Here is a 22,342-nt window from a genome sequence, read left to right on the forward strand (position 1 = left end):
TCAAAACATGTGAAATGTGCTATGCATAAATGAAAGGCAATTATACATGTTTACAACAATACCAATTAAAAATTAAACAAATTGCAGAGTCATTCTGGTGCAAGTAAGGTTACCTGAGTATCTGCTGTGGCCACTAAAAGAGCATCAGCAGCACAGGCACAGCCATATTAGCATATGCCAGGTGGAGAGGGACAGAGGAAAGGTGAGAGAGCACCTCAGAGAATTGGCTGGGAGTGAACAGAATCTGTTTCATGGAAAAAAATAACTCTGTGGGTTTGCTTGACATAAAACTGAGCAAAAAAAGGAGCTGCCTCTATGAAGATTCAACAATGGATCTGTCACCCTCCGTGAGCAAACAGGTAAAATGGGTATTTAGCCACAAGCACACGAAATTCAGCAAGTTTTCACCTAAAGTGGAAAAAATGCCCCTTTATACAATGCTGGAAGAGCAAATCACAAGTTGGGGTGGGGAAAATATCAATGCAGCATCATTGAAAATAACAACCATTTTATTCCAACAGATGGCCAAGTGGCAATATAATGCTTTGTTAACTTTGTAGCAAGGGCACAAAGCATTTGTGCCTTTCTAACCACCTGAAAGGAAAAAAAAAACCACCACCACACCCCAAAACCCCAAATCTATGAGCTACTTTTATATTGGGAAGAGTTGTTGTTACTCCCACCCCTCTTACTAAGGTTTGTTTTATGAAATTCAGATGATGACATTTCATTCCCCTTCAATGAAGGCATGCAGAGGACTGTAGCAGGTTTCATCCTGCCCAACAATGAATAACACAATCATTTGCAATTATGTCAGTGTGTTGCTCTTACAGTGTTGCCATCTAAAGTATGTGCAGTATGGATGTGAACGGTGATGAGGACATCAGTCCAGATAAAAGGGCATGTTCAACTCTCCCTGAAATCACCAGGACTTCATAAGTTTAATGTAATTACTTTTGGACAGAAGTACTATGCATGAATCTTCACATAAACTTGGTACAGTTATTGATAAAAAAACTAAATAAAGGGACATGAACACTGAGTGCAAAACAAATTCACTGGAAACTGTGGCTAAATATCTTTGCTGCCTTTAATACATCTCATTTTAAGGGCAAACAATTGTTCAGTTATCGGTGATGTAAATTTTTGAGGTTTGGAAATTGTGTATCCAAAACTATTAATTTTTAAAGGACACTATCCAAAATATTATGTGATGCTGATTAAGTCTATTTCTCTGTACTAAAAGAAAAATACCAATTAATACTGAACATAAAATCTTAAGTACCTCAAAACATCTGAAAGTTTAAAAAAATCTGATAAATATGCATAATTTCATTCTAAAGTTTTAAAATCAAAACAAAAGCCTGCCAAAAGCAATTCAGAACAGCACAAAATATTGCTTTAGGTATTCAAATGCCTGTTGTAACTTTCATTTGCACTTTTTTTAAAGAGCCATGCTGTGAAAAAATAAAAATAGATTTCCAAGGTGCATTGTAGAAATATTCTGAACCTCTGCATCGCCAGATAAAGTTCTCAAAGACACAAAAACAATCCCTACTTAAATCAGGATCAGTGCTCATTTCTTTGTGTAATCTACAATGAAATTCAACATAAATCATACCCATTACATAAAATATGGAGAGAGTATATGGTTACAGTATACAGTAAAATGAAACTATTTACCTAAGAAAACTATTCAGATATTTTTAGTTCTACTGTTGAATAAAATTATTCTGCAGTGGCAGAATTTGCCACAGAGCTTAGTCCCCTGACATAAAGCTGGGTTTCAGACTTGCACTCCCAAAATTCATTTTAAAAGGATAAGAAAACACACAAAAGATGAAAAAATATTAATAGAGTTAAAGTAGCAAATGGCAAGTTTCAAATCTAATTTGAAAGGGGAGCTGACTCTCTCCTAAGCTATTGAACATTTATTGGATACAATATGCAGTGAAGTGGAATCAAATTCGGTATTAAATTCAGGATACAGCCTAGGTTGGGATATTAATAATCTCTTCCAAGAAGAGCAAATGAATCTATGGAACAGGGGAAGTTTTAACGGTGAGGGTGTAAAAGAGTGAACATTGCAGTTCATTTACCATGTCAGCTAACAGAGCCAAGAAATCTCCCCAAGAACCAAGCTTCAGGAGCTTCTCCTACAGGGACACAAGCTGAAAGTCATGAGTACTTTTTCACATCGGTATTTTTCTCAGTCCACTCTTGTGGTGTCTTTTTCAGGGGTGAAATGTTGGAAGGTAGAGAGGATTGTTTGGGCATTTTTTAGCTTAAGGCATAGCCATAAATGCATATACAGAGATAAAAGGGTAAGCAGTTTTGGTGAGCAACTTGCATCACATACTGCTCCCAGTTTATGCTATTTTCTGTATTACAGGGGAATCCCTATGCTGTAATTTTAGGTATCTAAACCAAGTTAAATCAAGTTTCAGGCCTCAGTGCAAAGGCCTGCTACTCCAGAGGGCAATGTAAGCCTCCTGCCAGCCCCAGCTGACCTTTTCTTTTGCAAACAGACACTTCCTGTGTGTAGGACAGACACTGAGACACAGCAGTGGCAGATACATTTAAACATTCAAGTGGCTTAAGCCGCAGTAGCAAGTAATAGTGGGAAAAGTATGGAGGGAAGAAACTATAAATTCATCCCTAACATCAAATTAAATGATGGGATGAGAGTTTTCTGCATTTTCTCATTCACCTGTACTCCTCCAGAAAATGCATTGACTTGAAAGAAACAATCTTGCTCAGTGTTACTGAAATTCATTTTAATAAGCTGCAACTTCTTATTTAAGCCATGTATTACAGTTTTCTTCTTCAATTTCTGCTTTGCTTTACATTCCACTGTATGTGTACCTCTAATGAGGAGACAACTTTTAAAATTAAAAACATTAATAAAATGCAGCTTGTAGATATTTTTAAATAGAAAAAAAAAAAAAGTCAGATGTGAATAAGTTTTTGGGGATCTGAATAGTTATTTCTATTATTCCAAAAGCTTCCAGCAAAAGAGCTATTTCTGGAGAATTAAAGGTATAATCCTCTACCAATGCATTGACAGATACGTTATGGCTGGTGCCTTTTTTGATAGTATGTGCTTTTAAGCCATTCATACCTGTTATAAAATAAGAGTTTCACGCCCACATGATGTAAATCTCTTTCTATTGGAATTTTTTTGAACTTCCTTTTGTTCCCTCCTTTTGAGTGGATAATAAAACCATGGCTTGCCCAACTGTGTAGCATAAATGAAACATGGAAATACCATTCCTTGTGGTCATACTCAACCCTTATTTTGATCCCTGTCAGTAAGGAGAGCCCTAAGTGCTCATGTCCAAATTTAAGGAGGTCGAGAGTCCTCAGTTTCCCATTTCCCTTCCTGCACTGATCATGGGTAGTAAGGCAAGTGTTCTCCTGGTAGAAGACAAGATTATGCTGCTGCATCCTCTCTTCATTACACCAAGTTGCACTGTCCCTTTTGTCCTCTTAGACCTTTTGTATGGTGATTTTGACAGTCAAGCAGCAGTTTAATCTTTCATGATTATTGTGTACCAGCAATGCACTCAGGAAAAGGCAGTGCTTTCTCTAGAGTCATCAATCTAGAGAAATCATTTTGACAATTGAGTTCAAGTATAAAAGCCAAAAGGCGGAGACCTAACCTTTTAGATGTGCCAATTTTAACAAAAACACAACACAGCTGAGATATGTTTCATAAGAGCACATTCAAGTACTAGCAAAAGAGAAAAGATAACTAATGATGAATAACAGAAAGGGGCAACAGATGTATCTGACGGGAGAGGGAATGAGAACAGAGGAGAAATCAAAGATAACAGCTATACAATCAAAATCAGGAGGACAAGGAAAGAAAGATATAAGATTAATTAAATACGCTTATTAGAACCTCTTCCCGTATTTCTGGCGGAGACTAACAGTGTAAGAAAATGAATACAGCTGTACAAGTTTGTCATTTACTCAGAAAGGTTCCTTGTGAAAAAGCTTTGTCATAGCTAATCTTTTCTTCTGGAAGCTTTCCCAATAAGTGGCACATCGAGTGTGCCTTTGAATACTTGTGTAACAAAATAGTAAGTGGAACTGCTAAACACAGAATTAGTGTTCTTACATCATGATGATACAAATACAGCAGTATTTCTAGAGAAATATTTCTTCTGAGAGAATGACATTTCATACCAACATCATGGAAAGATGTGCCATTCTTAAAAAAACTGGGGTTTTAGCATTATGTTCCTTCTATTACAAGATAAAAACCAAACAGAGCCCCACTCAATTAAGGATGAGTTTCCATTTTGAATAGAATTATGATTATAAACTCCCTAAGACATCAGGAAGATGTATTGTTCCTTATCTAACCAGTGGATCCCAGTGTTTCAAGCTACACAATCTCTTCAGAGACTTGCACTAAGTATGCTGGCCTCACACACACAGAACAATGACCTGCTGCAAGACATGATTGTACTTGAATTTGCACAAGTTACTCCCTTGCTATCACACACAGCAGCCATTCAACATCAAAGGCACCTTCACTTAGGATTAAACAAACATTTATCTTGAAGAAGAAACTGTACAAGTACGTTAATGAGGCGTATTAAATATGCTCAACAGCTAAAATGGGAATGAAACTCTCCAAAACTTCAGAACTTTGTTCATTATTATCAAAAGCACATAAGCACCACTTGACAAACTTTAATGTGAGCATGGGGTGGGGAGGGAAGTGTCACTGTGTAATTTTGTTGAGCTACAACATTACTCTAATTTCATCAGACAATAAAGCCCTACTTATCATTTGATTCGCTAACTTTCATAAACAATTTTACTTTCCTACCTTTTCCCTTTGTTCACTTAATTGCTAGATTGTTTTAAGAAGGTATGAAGATCAAAAGCTGATTTTATGGCACTTTGAGGTGTGAAAATCAAAGACAATCATACAAAAAAGACAATTAAAAAAATTGCTTTTTGCCCTCCAAAAATAAAAATTTTATTTTTAGATTATGTTTTTTTCCCTGCTTAAAATATTTGTGAATGGTGTGAACTACAAGCTGTGTTGGATTCTTCAAAGCAATCACACCCACCTGATGCAAAGCACAGCAGAGGCAGGTACAGAACAGCTGCAAGATGAAGTCACCGTGCACACTGAACTGTATTGTGGCACTTGTGTAGCTCAACATTTTTCAAGTGCTAGAAGTCTCATATATAATTTAGTGATGGGGCATAACACTATCTAGAGCAGAGCAGCTCAAATAATTTTAAAGGGAAAAGTTTTAACCCCACTAAATCAATGGGAAATCCAGTAACAGCTGCCGTAAGATTCCCCTTCTTGCAATTTTATCTCTTTAAAATTTTAGTCTGCCTCCTAGAACATGTAGAAAAAGCATTAAATATAGGCAGTTATGCCTGCATGTTCCTCATTTGCTTGTTACCCATTTGTGCCATGATATTACAGTGACCTAGAGAAAGGCACATGCTTTCTGCTTGTGCTGTTACAGGCTCACCCCACAAAGCAGAACTCACTGGCAATAACTAATGCTTTGCTCAGTGACTGTTTACCTATATTCTGAAAATATTTATTGCAACTTATTTTTTTAACAGTAATGTGGGGGCACTGATGAGAAGGTAAAACTAGCTCTTAACATCAGCTGTGGGGAAAATACTGTCCTGAGTAAATCAGGCAGAAGTTTTCATACAGAAACAAATGTGAACAAGTCAATGTTTTTCACGTGAAATGGAAAAAAAGGCAATTGATTTCCTAGAACCACCAATAACATGTCTGACAGACTTCAGTGTCAAATACCTACTTCAACTGGTGCAGAGCAGTCCAGTGAATGCTGCTTTTGAAATTCAGTGCTTCCAAAACTGATAACAGAGGGCCAAGTCCCACTGGGGGACTAAGCCTACAAGAAGCTGAATCTCTGATCAGAGAAACATTTTGTAAACACTTACACTACTTTCCCACCTGGAGGACACTGAGCAGAATAATATGAAAGTAATGCATTACAGCTGCTTGCCTGAGGCCTCCCCGTATTACAGGGAGAAAAACAAAGCCAGTATTTTTAGACATATATATCCTGCAGCTCATGTTGGTAAGAATCAAACAGAAAAAGAAAGGAACTTAAAAACCCCCCACAAACAAGACAATATTTCCCTTCTCTTGGAGTAAGGAGACCCATAAACTATGAATCAGTGTACTGGGATGCTGTAGAATTGAGGAGTAAATGGGCACTTATAGAGTGTAAGAATTGGGATGCAATGAAAAAGTGAATACAATGCTCAACTTGGTAGCAGAAATAGCAGCTGCAAAATATATGGATTAGAGGAAGATCTCTCAAAGATAGCAGAAACTTTTCAAAATAATGTCAGTCTGACCTGAGCAGGATGCTAGCAAAATAGACAGATATAAACTCTCCTTTGTAAGTCTTAGCTATGAATGTGAATTTCATATGGGTTGACAGGGAATTTTTGACTGTATCAACTACTAGAAAAACCTATTTACTGCTGAGATGATAGACTATATTTCTTCATATCCTCTTTTGCTTGCAATCCGGCTAAACCACCTTATTTCTTTATGTTAGAAATAGATATTTACTTCCTTCTTCCATAAAAAAAAAAAGTTTAACCTAAATGAAGCTGCTTACCTTCCACTAAAAGTGAGATTTTTCAGCCTGAAGAGAAATATCTTTGTCAAATAAAATGTTTGGTAATAGCTTCTAGACCATAGTATTATTGCCAGTTAATATCAGTCTTTTAAGTAGATATACAAAAAACAAAATAAAAGGCCTATTGTAGGTGTTTTACTCATTTGCTATTTGCATACATTTCAATCAATAAAAAAATTTAAAGCAATTAAATAAAGTTAGGATTTAGCTTTTGCATCCCACTGTGCTTGATTCAAAATTTTTACCCCAAACCACTTTTTAGGGACAAACAATATGGAAAAACTAATAGCATATTCAAATACTGGTGATATCCAAACACTATATTTCAGGAACACAAATGACCTAGATTATCACAGTATTAATTTTAATTAGAATTTGCATTTGAGAGATTTTTTGCTCAAATTGTATGATTTGATGCAATTTTCTATCAATGATTCAAGATAAAAGGAAAGCCAAAGGTTATATGTAAATTGGTGATTATATAAGGGATGAAAGTATGTTTAAATTATGTTAGCTTAATGTCAGAAAACAACAAGCCATTCTGAAAATAGTGAAAATATAATGTGTTTTCCATCTGTAGGATAGATATCATCTGTCATAGGATATAGGAAAGAAGAATGACTCACAAACATGCAGCAGCTACCTTTTCATAAGAATTCTGTACATATGCTAAACAGTGCTGTTGCAAATAATGTGTATTTTAAAATACAGGTGAGACTGGTTCAGTTAAAGGAAAATCAGAATAATTGCAAAAATATGTATAACAAAAAAAACCAAACAAAACCCAAAACAAACAAAAACCCAAGCAAAACAACACAAAACGTGCTCAATTTCTCAACTTTCAGTGGTTTTCAATTTTAAACTCAAATAAGCTATCTTGCCTTGCCTGCCACTCTTACAGAGAAACCAAGAGAATTACACAATGAAAGAGATGTCAGGTGCAGAACACAAAATCCAGCCTAATTAATGAAATCAAAAGTCAAAAATGAAAAAAAATCAAAGCCCAGGGTGACTCAGTCACTTGGACGGGCATCATGGATATGAACTTAAATGGCATAAAAGGTAAGGGGCTATTTTTGACCCTAATTTTCTAGTATCTGAAATTTTGTAAAGTTTAACCATGATACATGACATCAATAACTTCAAAGGCTGCATTTATTCATGTGAGATTTGTAAAGAAGAAAGCCGCTCCTTAAAAGCCTTTTTGATGCATAAAACACAACCGAATATCTGAATAATTACTTGCCTTTATCGCCATTTGGGACACAGTTTTGCAATGAAAGTATAAGTATCAAATTAATGTAGATTTTGAAATAGTCTTTAATGAGGAAGTGTAGGTGCTATTACTACAGATTTTTGGTGCTGCAATATCGTATCATATAGCCTTAGTCTAAGAGAAATTCTGGATGCCTCATCCTTGGAAGTGCTCCAAGTTGAACAGTGCTTGGAGCACCCTGGTCTAGTGGAAAGCCTCCCTGCCCATGGCAGCAGGAGCTGAAACTAGATGATCTTTAGAGATCCCTCCCAGCCCAACCCATTCTATGGTTCTATAGCAAATAAAATGCCCCTGGTATGTACAAAATACTCTGACTTCAAGTGGGGTTTTCTAAACATAAGGTTAAAAAGAGACCTACAGAGACTGCCGAGGGAATCCCCACCACCCTGCAATGGCATATCCAGTTCTAATTTCTGTCCTGTATTTGCCCACCTCACTCCTAAAGGCTTACATTGACAAAGTGTCTGGAATTTCTGAGCTTATCTATTGCAGAACTACACTACTAGTATCATTATAATTTTTTTTTCATTGTGTCACTTGAATGTTCTTCGCTGCAACATGGGCATTTCACTTGTCATCCTTTTTACAACAGATTCAGATAAATGCATGGTTCCATTCCCCATCTTCAAGGCTGTTACCACATCTCTCCATGATCTTTTATGCTATGCAAATATAAACAGACACACTTTCCCACTTCTCTCCTCTGAACATTTCCAAATGTTCCACAGACTTTTTGAACTGTTGTGTCTAAACTGTCCATGAAGTCCAGTTAAGGCCATACTTAGTAAAGCTCAAGAATTAGATGTCTTAGAGTTACATATGCAAGCCAGAAATAAATTCCTTTTTTCTAACTAGATTGCTGTTGACTTATATTCAGCTTGGGAACCTTTCTAAGCCATCGATCAGCTCTGAAGAATTGTAGCACAGTCAGCTTTTTCTTAGTGCTGTTTCTGTGAAGATGATCATTTCTACCAGGTAAAAACTTTCTTTCACCAGCACAGATATTGCCTCCAATTTCTAAAGGTTGTTTTGAAGCCTGATCCTGCTTGCAACACACTCCTAGTATGCAAATTTAATAGATGTAATCTCCAATTGCATGACTTAGGTCATTAAAAACGACTGATGGGCTCTGGAGCTAGGACAAAGCTTTGAAGGAGCTAATGCAGGTAACTACAGTCCACATATAGTAAATCCCTCATTTCACTGATAATGAACATCTGATTATGGGGTTTTGACCAGTTTTGCACCTACTCCACAGATATGTAATCATGACAATACTTCCTTACGTTCCCTATTAAAGCATCCTGTGGTAGACTACTTATAGCCTTTATAATGGCTGTACAAGCACCAGATGTTTTCTCCTCCATTCAAAAGGACTTTTATCCTACCTTGGAAGAAAAGTATATTCTTTTTGTGTGATTTGGTTAATAAAAAAAAATCTAGGCTTTTAATCTTTTTTTTCTCATAGGTGCTTACAAACAGCTTAGTTCTTTGTTGAGGGATGTTTCTGGGAACTCAGTGACTGTAATTCTGGCTCCTCTGTTCCTCCCTTTCCACTGACATGATTTATGTTCATTGTTTTCTGTAGCTGACAGCACACTGGATGCTGTAGTCAGAGGTGGCCATTTTGTGCATGGGTGATTTAGTTATTAACAACATTAAAAATGTGGACTTGCTTTCCATGTGAATGTAGAAAGGGACAAGTTCAGGAATATTATTACTGGATGCTGTTAAGGTATTAAGTCAAAATTCGTTGTGTCTGATACTTGCATGTGGGTCACACATGCTGAGTTACAGTATTTTTGTAACATGGATACTCCCAGTGTTTTGGAAATATTGTTCCTTAACTCTGTGAAGGCATAAAGTTATTATGGTAGGCAAAAAGCAGTAGAATCAGTATTGTGCATCATTAACATATTCTGAAAGCATAAAACCCTAAGAAATGGGTGATTGATAATTTAATTAAGATGAAAATGAAATACACACAAGATATTTCATTCTTTCATAACGTATTTTAGCAAATACTGAAATATGTATCTAACATAACACATTAAAATAACATACTGTATTTCACATGTTTGTGTGTCTACACCCAGAAAAAAATTAAGAGAGAGATCTAGTATCCATTTCACTCCTTTTTCCTGCCTAAACGAACAGAAACCTAAATAAACTGCCTAGGGACAAACAGGATTACTGGGGAATAAAGCAAAACAGCCATCAGAGTAGACTCTCCCAATTAATACCAATAGAATCTTTAATGAAAAGTGTACCAACACAACCTGTACAATGATTGTGTCCTACAGGTGGGGAACTGGTGGCCCAGGCAGTGAAGCAATTTGCAAAAGGGCACTTATAACACCAGAAAGGAAAGGACTGACTTCCAAACTCGAATTTCTCCCTACTGGGATATTCTATTTCCCTGCCTACCTGACCATGGCTGCACAAATACAAAAGACAAGAAGCTACAGCTATTTAAGTCGATGATAAGTCTAATTAACTGGGATTTTCAAAATGTATTTGGAGCAGAAAAAAAACCTAAATAACCTCAAGATAGAGGATTCATTGTGGTTTCAGTTTCGCTAATTGCATGTGGGTCAATTGGCTGGCAAACCAGTCTGGGCTAATTTACTGAAGTCACAATTTAACTGCCATGGTGCACTCAATCCAATGAATCCCAGAGTATCAAACTATACTCTGTTTTCCAAAATTTACTTGTGTGAAAATTGAACAGCATGGATAAAAATAATCATCTGTTCAAATATTCATATTCCCTATAGTACTTTTGCTACTATACAAATGTACTAAAATAACATTACATTAATTTTAATTGAATTTTGCATTTCAAAGCATTTTTTCCACACATAGTATGTTTTTATGCAACTTCTGTCAATACTTGAAGATAAAAGGAAAGCCAAAGGTTATATGTTAATTATTAATTATCTGTTGAAAATAATGTAATGAGCTTAGTTTATATCAGGTCACACTAATTCTCAACTATTGTTTGTGAACTGCTGGAGCAATAAAAAAATATAGCTCCAGGAAGGATAAACATTGCATTATTATACCCTTGAAAAACAATAACTACCTTTCTGTAGGCTGTGTCATACCCCCATGGGTTTTTATAAAGTTCTATTTGACTGTGTGTTTTTTGGTTTTGGGTTTTTTTTGGGGGGGAGGGTTTGCTGGCTTTTTTTTTTTCCAACCTAACATTTCACAGGTACTTTGTGTTGGCAGGTTCCTCCAGAAATAAGTATACCATGCAAATTTTGTCACCCTGTTCCTGCTACTATTTCCTTCTATCCAGAGAAGGGGGAGAAGCCTAGGAGGTGCCCAGATGAGCTGCACAGCCAGTGTTTGCTCAAGAGGGATGACCCCAAGGAGTATTTGTGTGTACAGATATCTACAGAGAGTAGAGAAGTCCCCAAAAGAATTTGTTCATAGCAACAACACTGACACTGACACTCACAGCAGAGAACACATTCTGCTGACAGAGTAAACCAATTAATAGTGCAGGCACTGAAAAAATAAGTTAGTGAAGTTATTTAATTTCCAGCTGCATTGATCATTGGATCTGCCTTGCACTGATTATTACAGCTCTAACTTTAGCATGGGGTCATCCACATATGAAAAACTTCAGTGCCTTCAAAATTTTTTTAAAGAAAGAAACAGTAATTCTGTATATTATCAACACTAACTTTAAGAGATATAAAGGTCAGTGTGCTTACTTTAGAAGGCAGGTACTATCCATACTGAGCGAAGTGAAATATAAACACTTTGGAATAGATTCAGGCATGAGACGAAGCCCACCTTACTCCTACTCAATTGCACACATACAGAAATATACCTAAAAATCAGCTCTGAAACAAACAAACAAACAAAAATATATATAATTGCAAGAAAATGGATGTTTGTGGAAGCAGTATCAAATGTTCCATACACTACAAGGAATAAAAATTATTGCTTGCATGATTTAATGTAATTTCTAGAATACATGATTAGTATTCAACTGTAAATAAACAGAACTTGAGGTAGAAAGGAGAAGCACAATAATAAGAGAGGAACTACGACTTCCAGGCTTGGACTTTGAGTTACTTCCCTGCCCTTTGGAGGAAGGACAATTCAGACTTAGTTTCTTTTATGCTTCACCTGTTGCAGGTGACTCACCTGGGCCAAACCAGTGCAAATAAAATTTCTGCAAACTCTGAGAAAAGCTATGGAGGATCTACAGAGGAGTATTTGCATTTTTCTCTTGAAGAGCTCTTACTGTAAATTGTCAAACCTTTTCATTCTCTCTTCAGATCAGAGTTTTTGCAACATTTTGTTGTTTGCAGCTAAATCTGTTCTTTTCTTACAGGGCTTTGAGAAATGGAAGGTTTGTTTGTGTTTTAATAGGGGACAAAAAATGACACTATGCTGCAAAGACAGAGGAAATACAAACATAAAGAAGAGTCTCACCACTTTGGGCCAATATTCAACACCTGCTCTTTTGTTTTTGTTAGGAGACAGAAATGAATCATCTATTTTGGTGCAATCCTCTTTATTTACAAAGAACACATCCACCATCCTCATTCCTTTAGCACTGTGGAAACAAATTCAAATTACTTTTCATAAATTCAAAAGAAGTTATATGACTTCTTCCCAGGGTCCCACTAGGGACTGCCTTTCTCATTGTCTGCTGGTTTTTGCTGACAGGTAGTTTGCTAAAACTTCTCCTAATCCTCTTATGTTTGCAACCAGTCCCATGGAAAACTCTCAGAGCATGTAGCTCAAAGCACCCTCAGGCTCTGCAAGCAGCCACTTGCCTCAGGCAGTCTTCTTCATTTGGGCCAGTTCCCTCTTTCTCTAAAATGACTTTAATTTTACCTTCCTGTTAGCTTGAAAACTTAACCCAGTACACTTGCAAGAGTTAACCAGAGAGTAGGAATTAATATCGTCCATTATAACATTCGCATTATCTCCAGAAGTATTTTATATTCATATTTAGAAAGCTCAGCCTTGATAATAAATTCTACTGAACAAAATACCACAACTATTAATTTTAAAGTACTTTATCAGCAGTGAAAACTACGTCCAGCCTTCCTTCTATGCATATCCCAGGAACCACATATAATGAAACTAATTTGTTTTGATTATTGCCTTTTGGGAATCTTCAGGCTAACTCCACTATGCAAATGTAAGAAGGAACTTTGGTTATTGTATTAAGAAAAAGCGAACAATTTTCTTCTCCTGGTTGTTAAGTACATATAATTAAAATACCTACTTAGTTTCTTTTCCCTAATTTATTTTTTTAATAAAGAGCTCACAATTTTCATTTTTAAATCTGTTGCTGTCTGTTATCTTCTTTATCTTCTCAATTTTTGTGGAATGAAGAAAAAAATCAGTTTTCAAGCTTTCACAAATACTTTGTATCAGCTTTGCTTAATTCAATCCCCAACACAAATTTTTTCAATATAATATCGAGTCTGTCACTGGCACCATTTAATACTTCTCTTTGCAGAGAACAAGCATGTTATGAGCAGTACTAATATAACAATTAATCAGATGCTTACTTTTATGAAATGACAGTATTATAAATACAATCTCAATTTTACAAAACTAAAGCAGAGAAAGTGAAGATTAACTCTCAGTATAGGAGATTTGACTCAATGGGTTACTTGTATTGTTAACAAGAAGTCAGGTCCCCACAAGTATTAGAGTATAAAAAGTGAACACTGAGAAAATTGGGCAGGATAAATTGTCATTCGGAAGTGCCTTTTATACTGACTGCAGAGGGAGTCCTGAGACAAGATCTAGTGTCAGCTAACCAGGCATATTGCTTGAAAGGTTCATTCAGAGAGGAATCTAAATTTTAGGTTGGAAAGAATGCACAAAACGTCAGCCTAAAATAAATGCCCCAGTTATCCTCAGTCAAACTAGATCCATAGTTGAAATAAGCAGTCATAGCTCTATTGATTTCAGAAAAGCCTAAGCAATATAACAAGTTGAGATTCTGGTCCTATGAATAGCTCCTTTGACTTCAGTAGGATTACTCACACAGCCTGTGAGTAAGTACATACAGATGTATAAGGTATTTGCTAAGCAACAGACAAGAAGCTACCAAAAAAGAAAAATTACCTATGAGCTTAACAACCTTTAAACATAAACTATATAATCCTGTAGAAACCTACACACAGGAATATTATTACACATTGCGGTACTTTAATTATGCATGCTAATATTTCCTGGTTTCCTTACATCATCTGTTGTTGGTTCCTTGCTCACCCTGAAACGCACAGTTTTACTTTTGGTCCTTCAGTTATTGTTCAAGAATATCCTCTGTGTTTTAATATTGCTAAAGTAAACGTGTTGCATTCCATAAACAGTATCATATACACCAAAAGCCATTATTGTATTTTCTAAAAGGAATACTTTAAAATATTGTCACTTGAATAGAAAGCAAAAAGCTCTGGCTGAAATTCACATATTCTCTACATTCATTAGTACTATCGACATAACTGAACTTCCTTGTTCTTATTAGAGTTACCATAGAAATGAGCCTAAAGCTATTACATGAATTGTTACTGCTATTAAGAAGTAGTCTACTTCAGTTTCATTTGTCTATTTGTAAGAATTTTTGAATATTTAAGAGAATAAAACTACCTTGATAATAAAATCAAGGCTAGAAAGGTGGAGGGTTTTTTAAACAAACATAAGCTTACTTAATAGAAGAAGCAGTATGTTGAGTGGCACCCACACACTGTACAAAGCCAGCATTTTCTATAATTCCACGTTTTTATGTTTGTATATGCTATTCTTTCAGACAGGCAAATGGTGCACAGCAGACTGTATAATGAGATGCTATATATAAATGATATTAACCTTTAAAGTTAGGCAAGCACTTTACACACACAATCCACGCTTTCAAACATTTTTACCTAAATGTGCAATTGTGCACTACTTTCTCATTGCTCAAAAGCTTTATAGTGTATTACATGAGGAAAGAAGAATCTAAGTCATCTTTAAAGATACACACTTTCGAGTGTGTAATTAAAATATTTATAAAAAAGCCAAGAAAAAAAGTAAAACTCCGTTTTAACTAATTGACTGATCCAATATATACAAATGTATATTTCAAACTAGATAGAAGGAAAAAGATTTTTACAATGAGGGTGGTAAACCCCTGGACAGAGGTTCTAGATGCTCCATCCCTGGGAACATTCAAGGTCAAGTTGGGCAGGGCTCTGAGCAACCTGTCCTGGTTGAAGTTGCTCATTGCAGGAGGGTGGGACTGGATGACCTCTAAAGCTCCATCCCAACTCAAACAATTCCACGTTTCTATGATTCTAGATAACAACACATGACACACTGGCACATATATTTTGTGTGTCTGAGTGGAGGGAAGAAGGTACTTCTTGTACATGAGTGATTACAGGCTTTTGAATTAAAGGTAGCAATACTTTAAACCTCTGACTGAATCAATAGCACAAAAGGTACCTGAGCAGCAACTCGTGTACCTTAGGAAGGGCAAATACTTCGCTAAAATAACTCCACTAGAAGCTGTGTGGTTTATAATCCCATCTGTTTGAGTTTGTTAGTGACCTCAGTGTAATCCTGTCAGCAAAAAGAAAAGTTCAACACACTATTAAAAAGAAATCATTTGGATGCAAATTTTATCTACAGTGTGATACCTTTCAATCAGAAGAAGTTCATGAGACAAAACCTTTGAGCCACTACAAAACTGGCAGGCAACCTATCAAGCTTTTCAGTAAAATGATCTATGACCAGATTCTCTTTCACCCATTCTCAGTAGAAGGTTGAATGAATACTTTAGATATGAAACATGCAGAGAAAACAAATAATATTCTCTTTATATGTTTTATTTGGCAAATCTGGGTGATATATCTTTTCTTGTATAAAGGAGGAAAACTTAGTCAGATTGAAGATTCATGGATGGGCTCTTGGGTGAATTCAGGGTATAAAATGCAAGAGGCCTAACAAATCATTTGGGAGAAAATGACAGCTTTTGGTTTTTCATCCAGTGAACTAAAAAGTAAAATTTTACTGAGAAAGGTACTAGTAGAAAGATTTGTAATTCTTTGGAGGAAAAAGAAGGATGAGATATTAAAACCTAGACTACATATCTGATCTTTTAACATGGTGTAGGACTCTTCTAAAAAAATGCTTTGCTATTCCTAACCCTTGCAATACTTAGGAACTCCTTTATTGGATAAACAAATATATTGCTCCCTTTTTCTACTCCTGCATAAACTTCCATGCTTACCTGTAAATGTTACCCTGCTCTGTTTTGAATGTTCCAAATGCCTTCTGTTTTGTTTTTGTTTTCTTACGGTTTTGGGCTTTATCAAGAAAGCTAGTGCTGTAAGAATTATGCTTTGGAAATCACCTCATCATATTCTGTAGGATTCCTTCCAAGGAACAAGCTCCCTGAGATCAGCAATGTTCCACTAGCTTATTTCAGCCCTTCTTAAAAACCTTTTTTAAAATGTCACAAATCCATGGGAGGGATGGGTGGTGGAAGGTGTCAAGGGATCCCAGGCAGGAGGTTGTTCATGTTCTCCTGCTCAAAGTTTCATTGATCTTTTTGCAACTATAAAACAAAAGAACGATACTTTCCATTTTCCCTCAATGCAGAAGGTGAATAACTTTGACGGTATAAGGTAAGACAGTCTATCTGCTGCCTCTTGCCCTTTCAGAAGGCAGGAGAGAAGAAGAGAAGCTCCAGGAGTTAAAGCATAAATATAGAGTTCAAAAACCTGACATAAAGTATATCTTAAGAGACAGCAATGTAGGTAAAGAAACAAAAAAAAAAAAAAAGAACCAAAATTTTGTTATGAGCCAAGAACAAATTACCAAAACTCAAGGTCTTAACTTAGGGAAAAATTATTTCAATTAAATAAATTGAAAGACTAATAGATACGGGGAAAGGTGAGTTTAATTCAGTGTTGACAAACATCAGTTAAAGGATTTTTGAAGACACTATCTATTTATCCATTTTCATATATATACAAGGTAACATTCTCTTACATGTACATCTGATAGAGCCTAAATTCAAATTGCTCAGCAAGATTTGGGCAGTGCTCTGAGCAGCGGAAAGTAAAAAATAATTTGCTGAATGAGAAATGAATTAGGAAAGAATCTGGAGGAAAAATTTCTAAATTAGTGGGAAAACTGAGACATTCCCTCTTCACAATGCAAACAACTTGCTGCTGCTTTCTATTGGATTGAGGCCATGCTAAGTTCAATTTGGAATCAATAATGTTCCAATTGAGCCAAGCATTAAAGTCAGAAGGCAAAGTAAGATAAAGTTCTGAATTTTCAGCTATACATAAGGGTTCTACAAATCTTAAAAAAATTATTGGCTTACCTCAACAGCCTGATAAAATTCATTACTAAAAGACCACAAGAACTGGATAGAAATGTTCCTCCTCCCTCAGGGGAAAAAAAATCAGGAGAAACAATAAAAGGATGCACAGCTTTTAACAGCACGCTTTTCTGTATTTGTTTGTGCTCTTGTTATCTTTCTATTAGTGTAGTTTGGGTCCATATTGAAGGTAACACCTAAAGAGTCAAACATTCCTGTTAAAGAGTGATGAAAGAGATGAAAAGCTCATCTGCCAAATGGGCTTTAAAAGCAGATACTTCAGAAATCTTTTCAACAATAGATTGCCTCTACTTGTGTGTTACTCATACAATTGCTTTGCAACACTTAATTGCAAAATCCTATAAAATATGCTACATATAAAAAGAAGTTTTCTGAGCTAGATTAAAGGAAAATATTGCATGGAGTGTTATCAAAAACTTGTATTTGACATGAACTGCAGCTGATGTTCAAGAGCAGACTGCAAATAAAGGAGATTTCCTTCAGCATTTACAATTTATAATGCTACTGTACTCCAGTTATGAGAGAAAAACAAGTTTCTCTAGTTTTACTGAAGGAAAGCCAAGATTCAGAACCAACCATGAACCTCTGAGAGACCTAATCCAGTTACCACGTATGTCTTTCTCCTTCGCTCTTCTGAAGAAGCTGATTCATGTTTATGTTGCATTTATCAAACAGCTTATTTGAGCGTTCATACAGTCTTAGAGGTACTTTTGATAACATTAGGAAAATAAATCTTGGAAAAACCAGAAACTTTTTGTATGAGAATGCTTTCTTTATCAAGTGATGCCTAGAGACTACATTAAAAATATTATATTTCAAAAACCTAGGAGAGCAATCACAGAAAACAGACCAGATCCTCTAGATCTGGAAATGGGTACATTCGTACTTGTTCTGAAAAACATCAATAAACCAACCTCATTAACATGAGAAATTAAATCAATGAACTACTACATTCTAGCACAACACAACTTTGCACAGAACTATCAAAGTATTGAGACAAATTTAAATGAAATATTATTAAGTTGAATAATGTGGCTTAAAGTAACTTTCATCTATATTTTGCAAGTAATAAGAAATAGATGAGAATTTGCCCTTACAAAATTCTTAACAATGTTCATATGAATAAAAAAAATAATTCTCAAGGGAAACAAGTACCAATAATGTACCTTTTCCTTTGTAGCACCAGTTCAAGCTAAACCTTGGCATTAGTACATTATCATTTCAGTGAAGGAAAATTATAAGTGCTAGTGACCTGTCACTTTTAAAGCATATATGAATTCACTGTAGATCTACAGTAAGAAAATAAAGTTATTTAAACATTCATAGTGCCAGTATACTAAGAAAAAATCATTAAGTAGACCAAAGCTTGTCTTTAGAACAAAAATCAAGATTATAGTACATTAGAGAAGTGCTCTTTCCAAAAATCATCAAGATCAGAAGCTTCAAGAAGGGAAAACATCACTGTCTGAAAATTCTAGATCTCTTTTATGAGAACGAAATGAAATATGAACAACTATCAGTATACAATCATATACATGTAGTAGCATATATAACCTAAGTTTAACCTCATTTAAGTGTAATGAATTGTTAAGGAGGTAAGAACAAATATTTGGGCCAAATTTTCCAACACAGCCATAAGAATTTAGACCACAAAAGAATAAGGTGATTTGATGTATGAGTATTTACTGAAGATTTCAGTTGTGCCACAGATTTAATGATGAAACTACTGATTCTACTAGAGAATTTTGCTCCCTTAAGGGGAACTCCAGGTTGTCTATTAGGAAACGTTTATTTACAGAGAAAGTGGTCAAACACTGGAACAATCTTTCTAGCAAGGGTTCAGTGCCCCAAGCTTGTTAGTGTACAAGAAATTATTATTTATTTGGACAATGCCCATAATAACATGGTTTAACCTTTGGTCAGCCCTGAAGTGGTCAGGCTGAAAAATCCTTGTAGGTTCCTTTCAACTGAAACATTCTATTCAATTCTGTTCTAAATATTCTAAATATGCCACCATAAGGAAAATTTACCTTTCTGCAGCCTAGTGCTGTAATTCCTTTATTTTTGACAGGAGAAAGAAATAAAATTTTCTTCTTCAGCATAAAAAGGTCAAGGGTATAAAATGGGTATTTAAATTGCATATACAGGAGAAAGGGAAGGAGTGATTGTTCATCAGAGTTACCAATTTATTCTGAAAGATAAAGCTACTACAAGAATCTTAAAGTTATTAATACCTCTCTCCGTCGAGAAGCCCAACAGGTTTGTTTGATTTTCCAAACGACAGCAGCTACCAGCAGTAAGGATAAGAAACAACTGCAATTACAAAAGAAAAAAAAAAAATTGTAACATATTGGTGTGAAAAAGCTTATGTTTTTAGGGTATCAAAAGACATTTAAGCATGGAAAAAGAACAAAAACAAAAACTGAGGAAAACTCAACTCTACTAGGGTGACAAAGAGTCAACCATCCCTGTTCAAAGTCAAAGCAAATGCACACACCACACACTCTGGTTTTCTCCTGGAAATGCTATCTCTGTGTCCATTAGCATGAGATAAGCTCCAGTACAACCATCCACATACCCACAACAGTCTCAACAAATATGCACTGCATGTTCCACCTCTAGTAGACAGAAAAAGAGGGTGAACTATAGCAAAAAATAAAAAAAAAAAGAAAAAGAAAACAAATTTATATTCTCTCACTTTGTAAATTCTGAGAAATTTCCTGGGATGCAGGAACAATAACTACACAGGGAGTGTAATTAGTTTGAGGAACTGGGTTTGCACATGACAATGGGCCTGTGTTATCTTACTGAGTATTTTTATGGTTAATTGCCCAGGGAAAACACCTCCAAGGACATCACTACATTACAGTCCCAAAGACACAACAGAAGAAGAAGAAAAAAAATTCAATTATTAAACACCTGCAGTGCACAATCAGAGCATATGCCTTCTCTCTTGTTTCAATATCTTTGTATTAACATTTAATCCATAAAGTCTTCTGGTAGAAAGATCATTGAACTCTCAGCCTCTGTTAGTGAATTTCTGGATACTAACAAAAGGCTTCTAAATCTGACACCTAGTGTAACCACTCAGAAGATCTTTCAAATTTTTAAACAGTTCTTTTTATATACATTTCTGGATTTACTAATAGTGTGAAGAACTTTCACAGATGTTGGCACTTCTGCTGTACACAGTGGTTTCAATTAATACAACACTCTAACTATTGAATTATACTAGACATCCACAACTTTTTTTCTGCCAAAAAGCTTCAGAATATATTCTTTAATATGGGAAATACCAAGATTTCTAGAAGTAGTATAATTGGGAAGAGTATTGTACACAAGTGCAAAATAACACCAATGTCTCCCTTTAAAAGCAAGTACAAGTGACTGTAAATTTATATTTGGTGTACAGGGAAGAGCAGAACCCCCCCACTAACAACCAGAATAAATTCAGTTTTGCAGCAACATCTTTTAAGATTTTTAAGTCAAAAAGTACTTATAAATAGTATTTCCCAGAAATGTTTCCCCTCCTCTGTACTGCACTGTCCAGCTGGTGCCTGCAACAGATGCTTTGGGGCAACATCAGGGTACTGATGTGTTGCTATAGGTTAGGATGCTGTCCATGAAGCAAGGGAAGGCCATCTCACTCATCTCCTCCTCTATAGTGCTTCCAAAACCCACTAAATTAGGGAAACAACAGCAACAGCAACACTGTTTGCAATTATGAACTCAGTGCTCCTGGAATTTAGAAAAGGTTAATACATTCAAGAGAGCTGGACACAAGAAACTAAGAGAGCCTTGCACTGTGTGACTGCTTTATTATGACCAGGAACGGAATCCCTACCCTTAGAAAATTCTGTCCTTCACTTTTACTAATTTCTTGAACAGTTCCCTTAAGTCAGTAGAACAGAAAATATTCAGAGCTCTGTCTGAAAGACTTCAGAGAAATTGATTCTGTGCTCTGTATGTCAGTGGAATGGGTCACACACTAAATTTTCTTGTCATCAGTAAAAACATCGATTAGTTTACATGCAAAGCTAAAATCAGAAATGAGTGTCTTAAAGACACACCCATAAAAGCTATAAATAATTGGAGATTACAGCATTGACAATGTGACTTCTGTATAATCTTTTCTTGGCAAGTAAATGTTTTATTTTCTTCTTTTTTTTTCTTTTTTTTCTGGAAAGGGGGTTTAATATAAATAGAACGGGGGAAAAAATCAAAATTCTTATTAATGAGCAGAAAAAAGACAAGGGAAATAGATTTTGTTAAACTAACCTAGTTCTAGACTGTGGTGAGATAACATCCTTGGTTTATGTAGGGCAATAAAATTAAAGCTGACTGCAAAGGATCTCACAATACAGAGTGACTTGGCAATAAAATAAAAGAATGAAATTCAGTGACAATGAACTGAAGGCAATGTGCACAAGAAAAAAAAAACTACAACTAGCTACAAATACACAATAGGTTCTAAATTAGCAATTACCACTCAAGAAAATGATCTTGAAGTCATTGCAGATAGGTCTTTGAACATATCAACTGAATGTTTAGTAGCAGTCAAAACAGAAAATAGGATGTTAAAAGAGATTAGAAAAGGAATAAAGAACAAGCCAGAAAGCATTGGGATGTCAGTGCATAAATCTATAGTGTGCCTGTATCTTGAAGCAACCATCACTTTATCTCTAAAACTCTAAACTGAATTTAAAAGGTATAAAGGAAAGCAGTCAGCTTGGCAAGGGGAATGAGATGATAGGAGAAATAAGTTCTCTTTGGCTCTGAAACAACAGGGAGTTGAAGGGAGCCATGATAAAGACATTAACATCACAGGTAAAATATGTAGAAAACCAGCAGGACAGGTGTAGGTGGATGCTCTCCAGTCCTCCATTACACTTCTTATCCCCTCCTTGTGACAGAGATATAAAAAAAAAAACCCAGTGAAAATTAAATGAATTAAAAATTGGCCAGTGGGCAGATGAAAAAGAAACTGTCAGAGGGGGACCAACACCAGAAAAG

At 35.6% G+C, this 22,342-nt stretch overlaps 1 protein-coding gene across 5 annotated transcripts in view; it reads right to left on the reverse strand.

Annotated features, from left to right (window-relative positions):
• The window catches only part of ATRNL1 (attractin like 1), a 448,295-nt gene that overhangs the window by 184,858 nt on the left and 241,095 nt on the right, over window positions 1–22,342 (reverse strand). For all 5 annotated transcript variants that reach the window (XR_007205109.1, XM_048310902.1, XM_048310901.1 and 2 more), the window contains exon 26: window positions 19,564–19,642. Coding sequence is in view for 4 of the 5 variants with exons in the window: in XM_048310902.1 (XP_048166859.1) it covers window positions 19,564–19,642 (79 nt within the window). In the remaining variant the exon portion in view is untranslated. The remainder of the gene's footprint in view (window positions 1–19,563; window positions 19,643–22,342) is intronic.

Source organism: Corvus hawaiiensis, chromosome 8 (genome assembly GCF_020740725.1).
Source record: "Corvus hawaiiensis isolate bCorHaw1 chromosome 8, bCorHaw1.pri.cur, whole genome shotgun sequence".
Taxonomy (NCBI): Eukaryota; Metazoa; Chordata; class Aves; order Passeriformes; family Corvidae; genus Corvus; species Corvus hawaiiensis.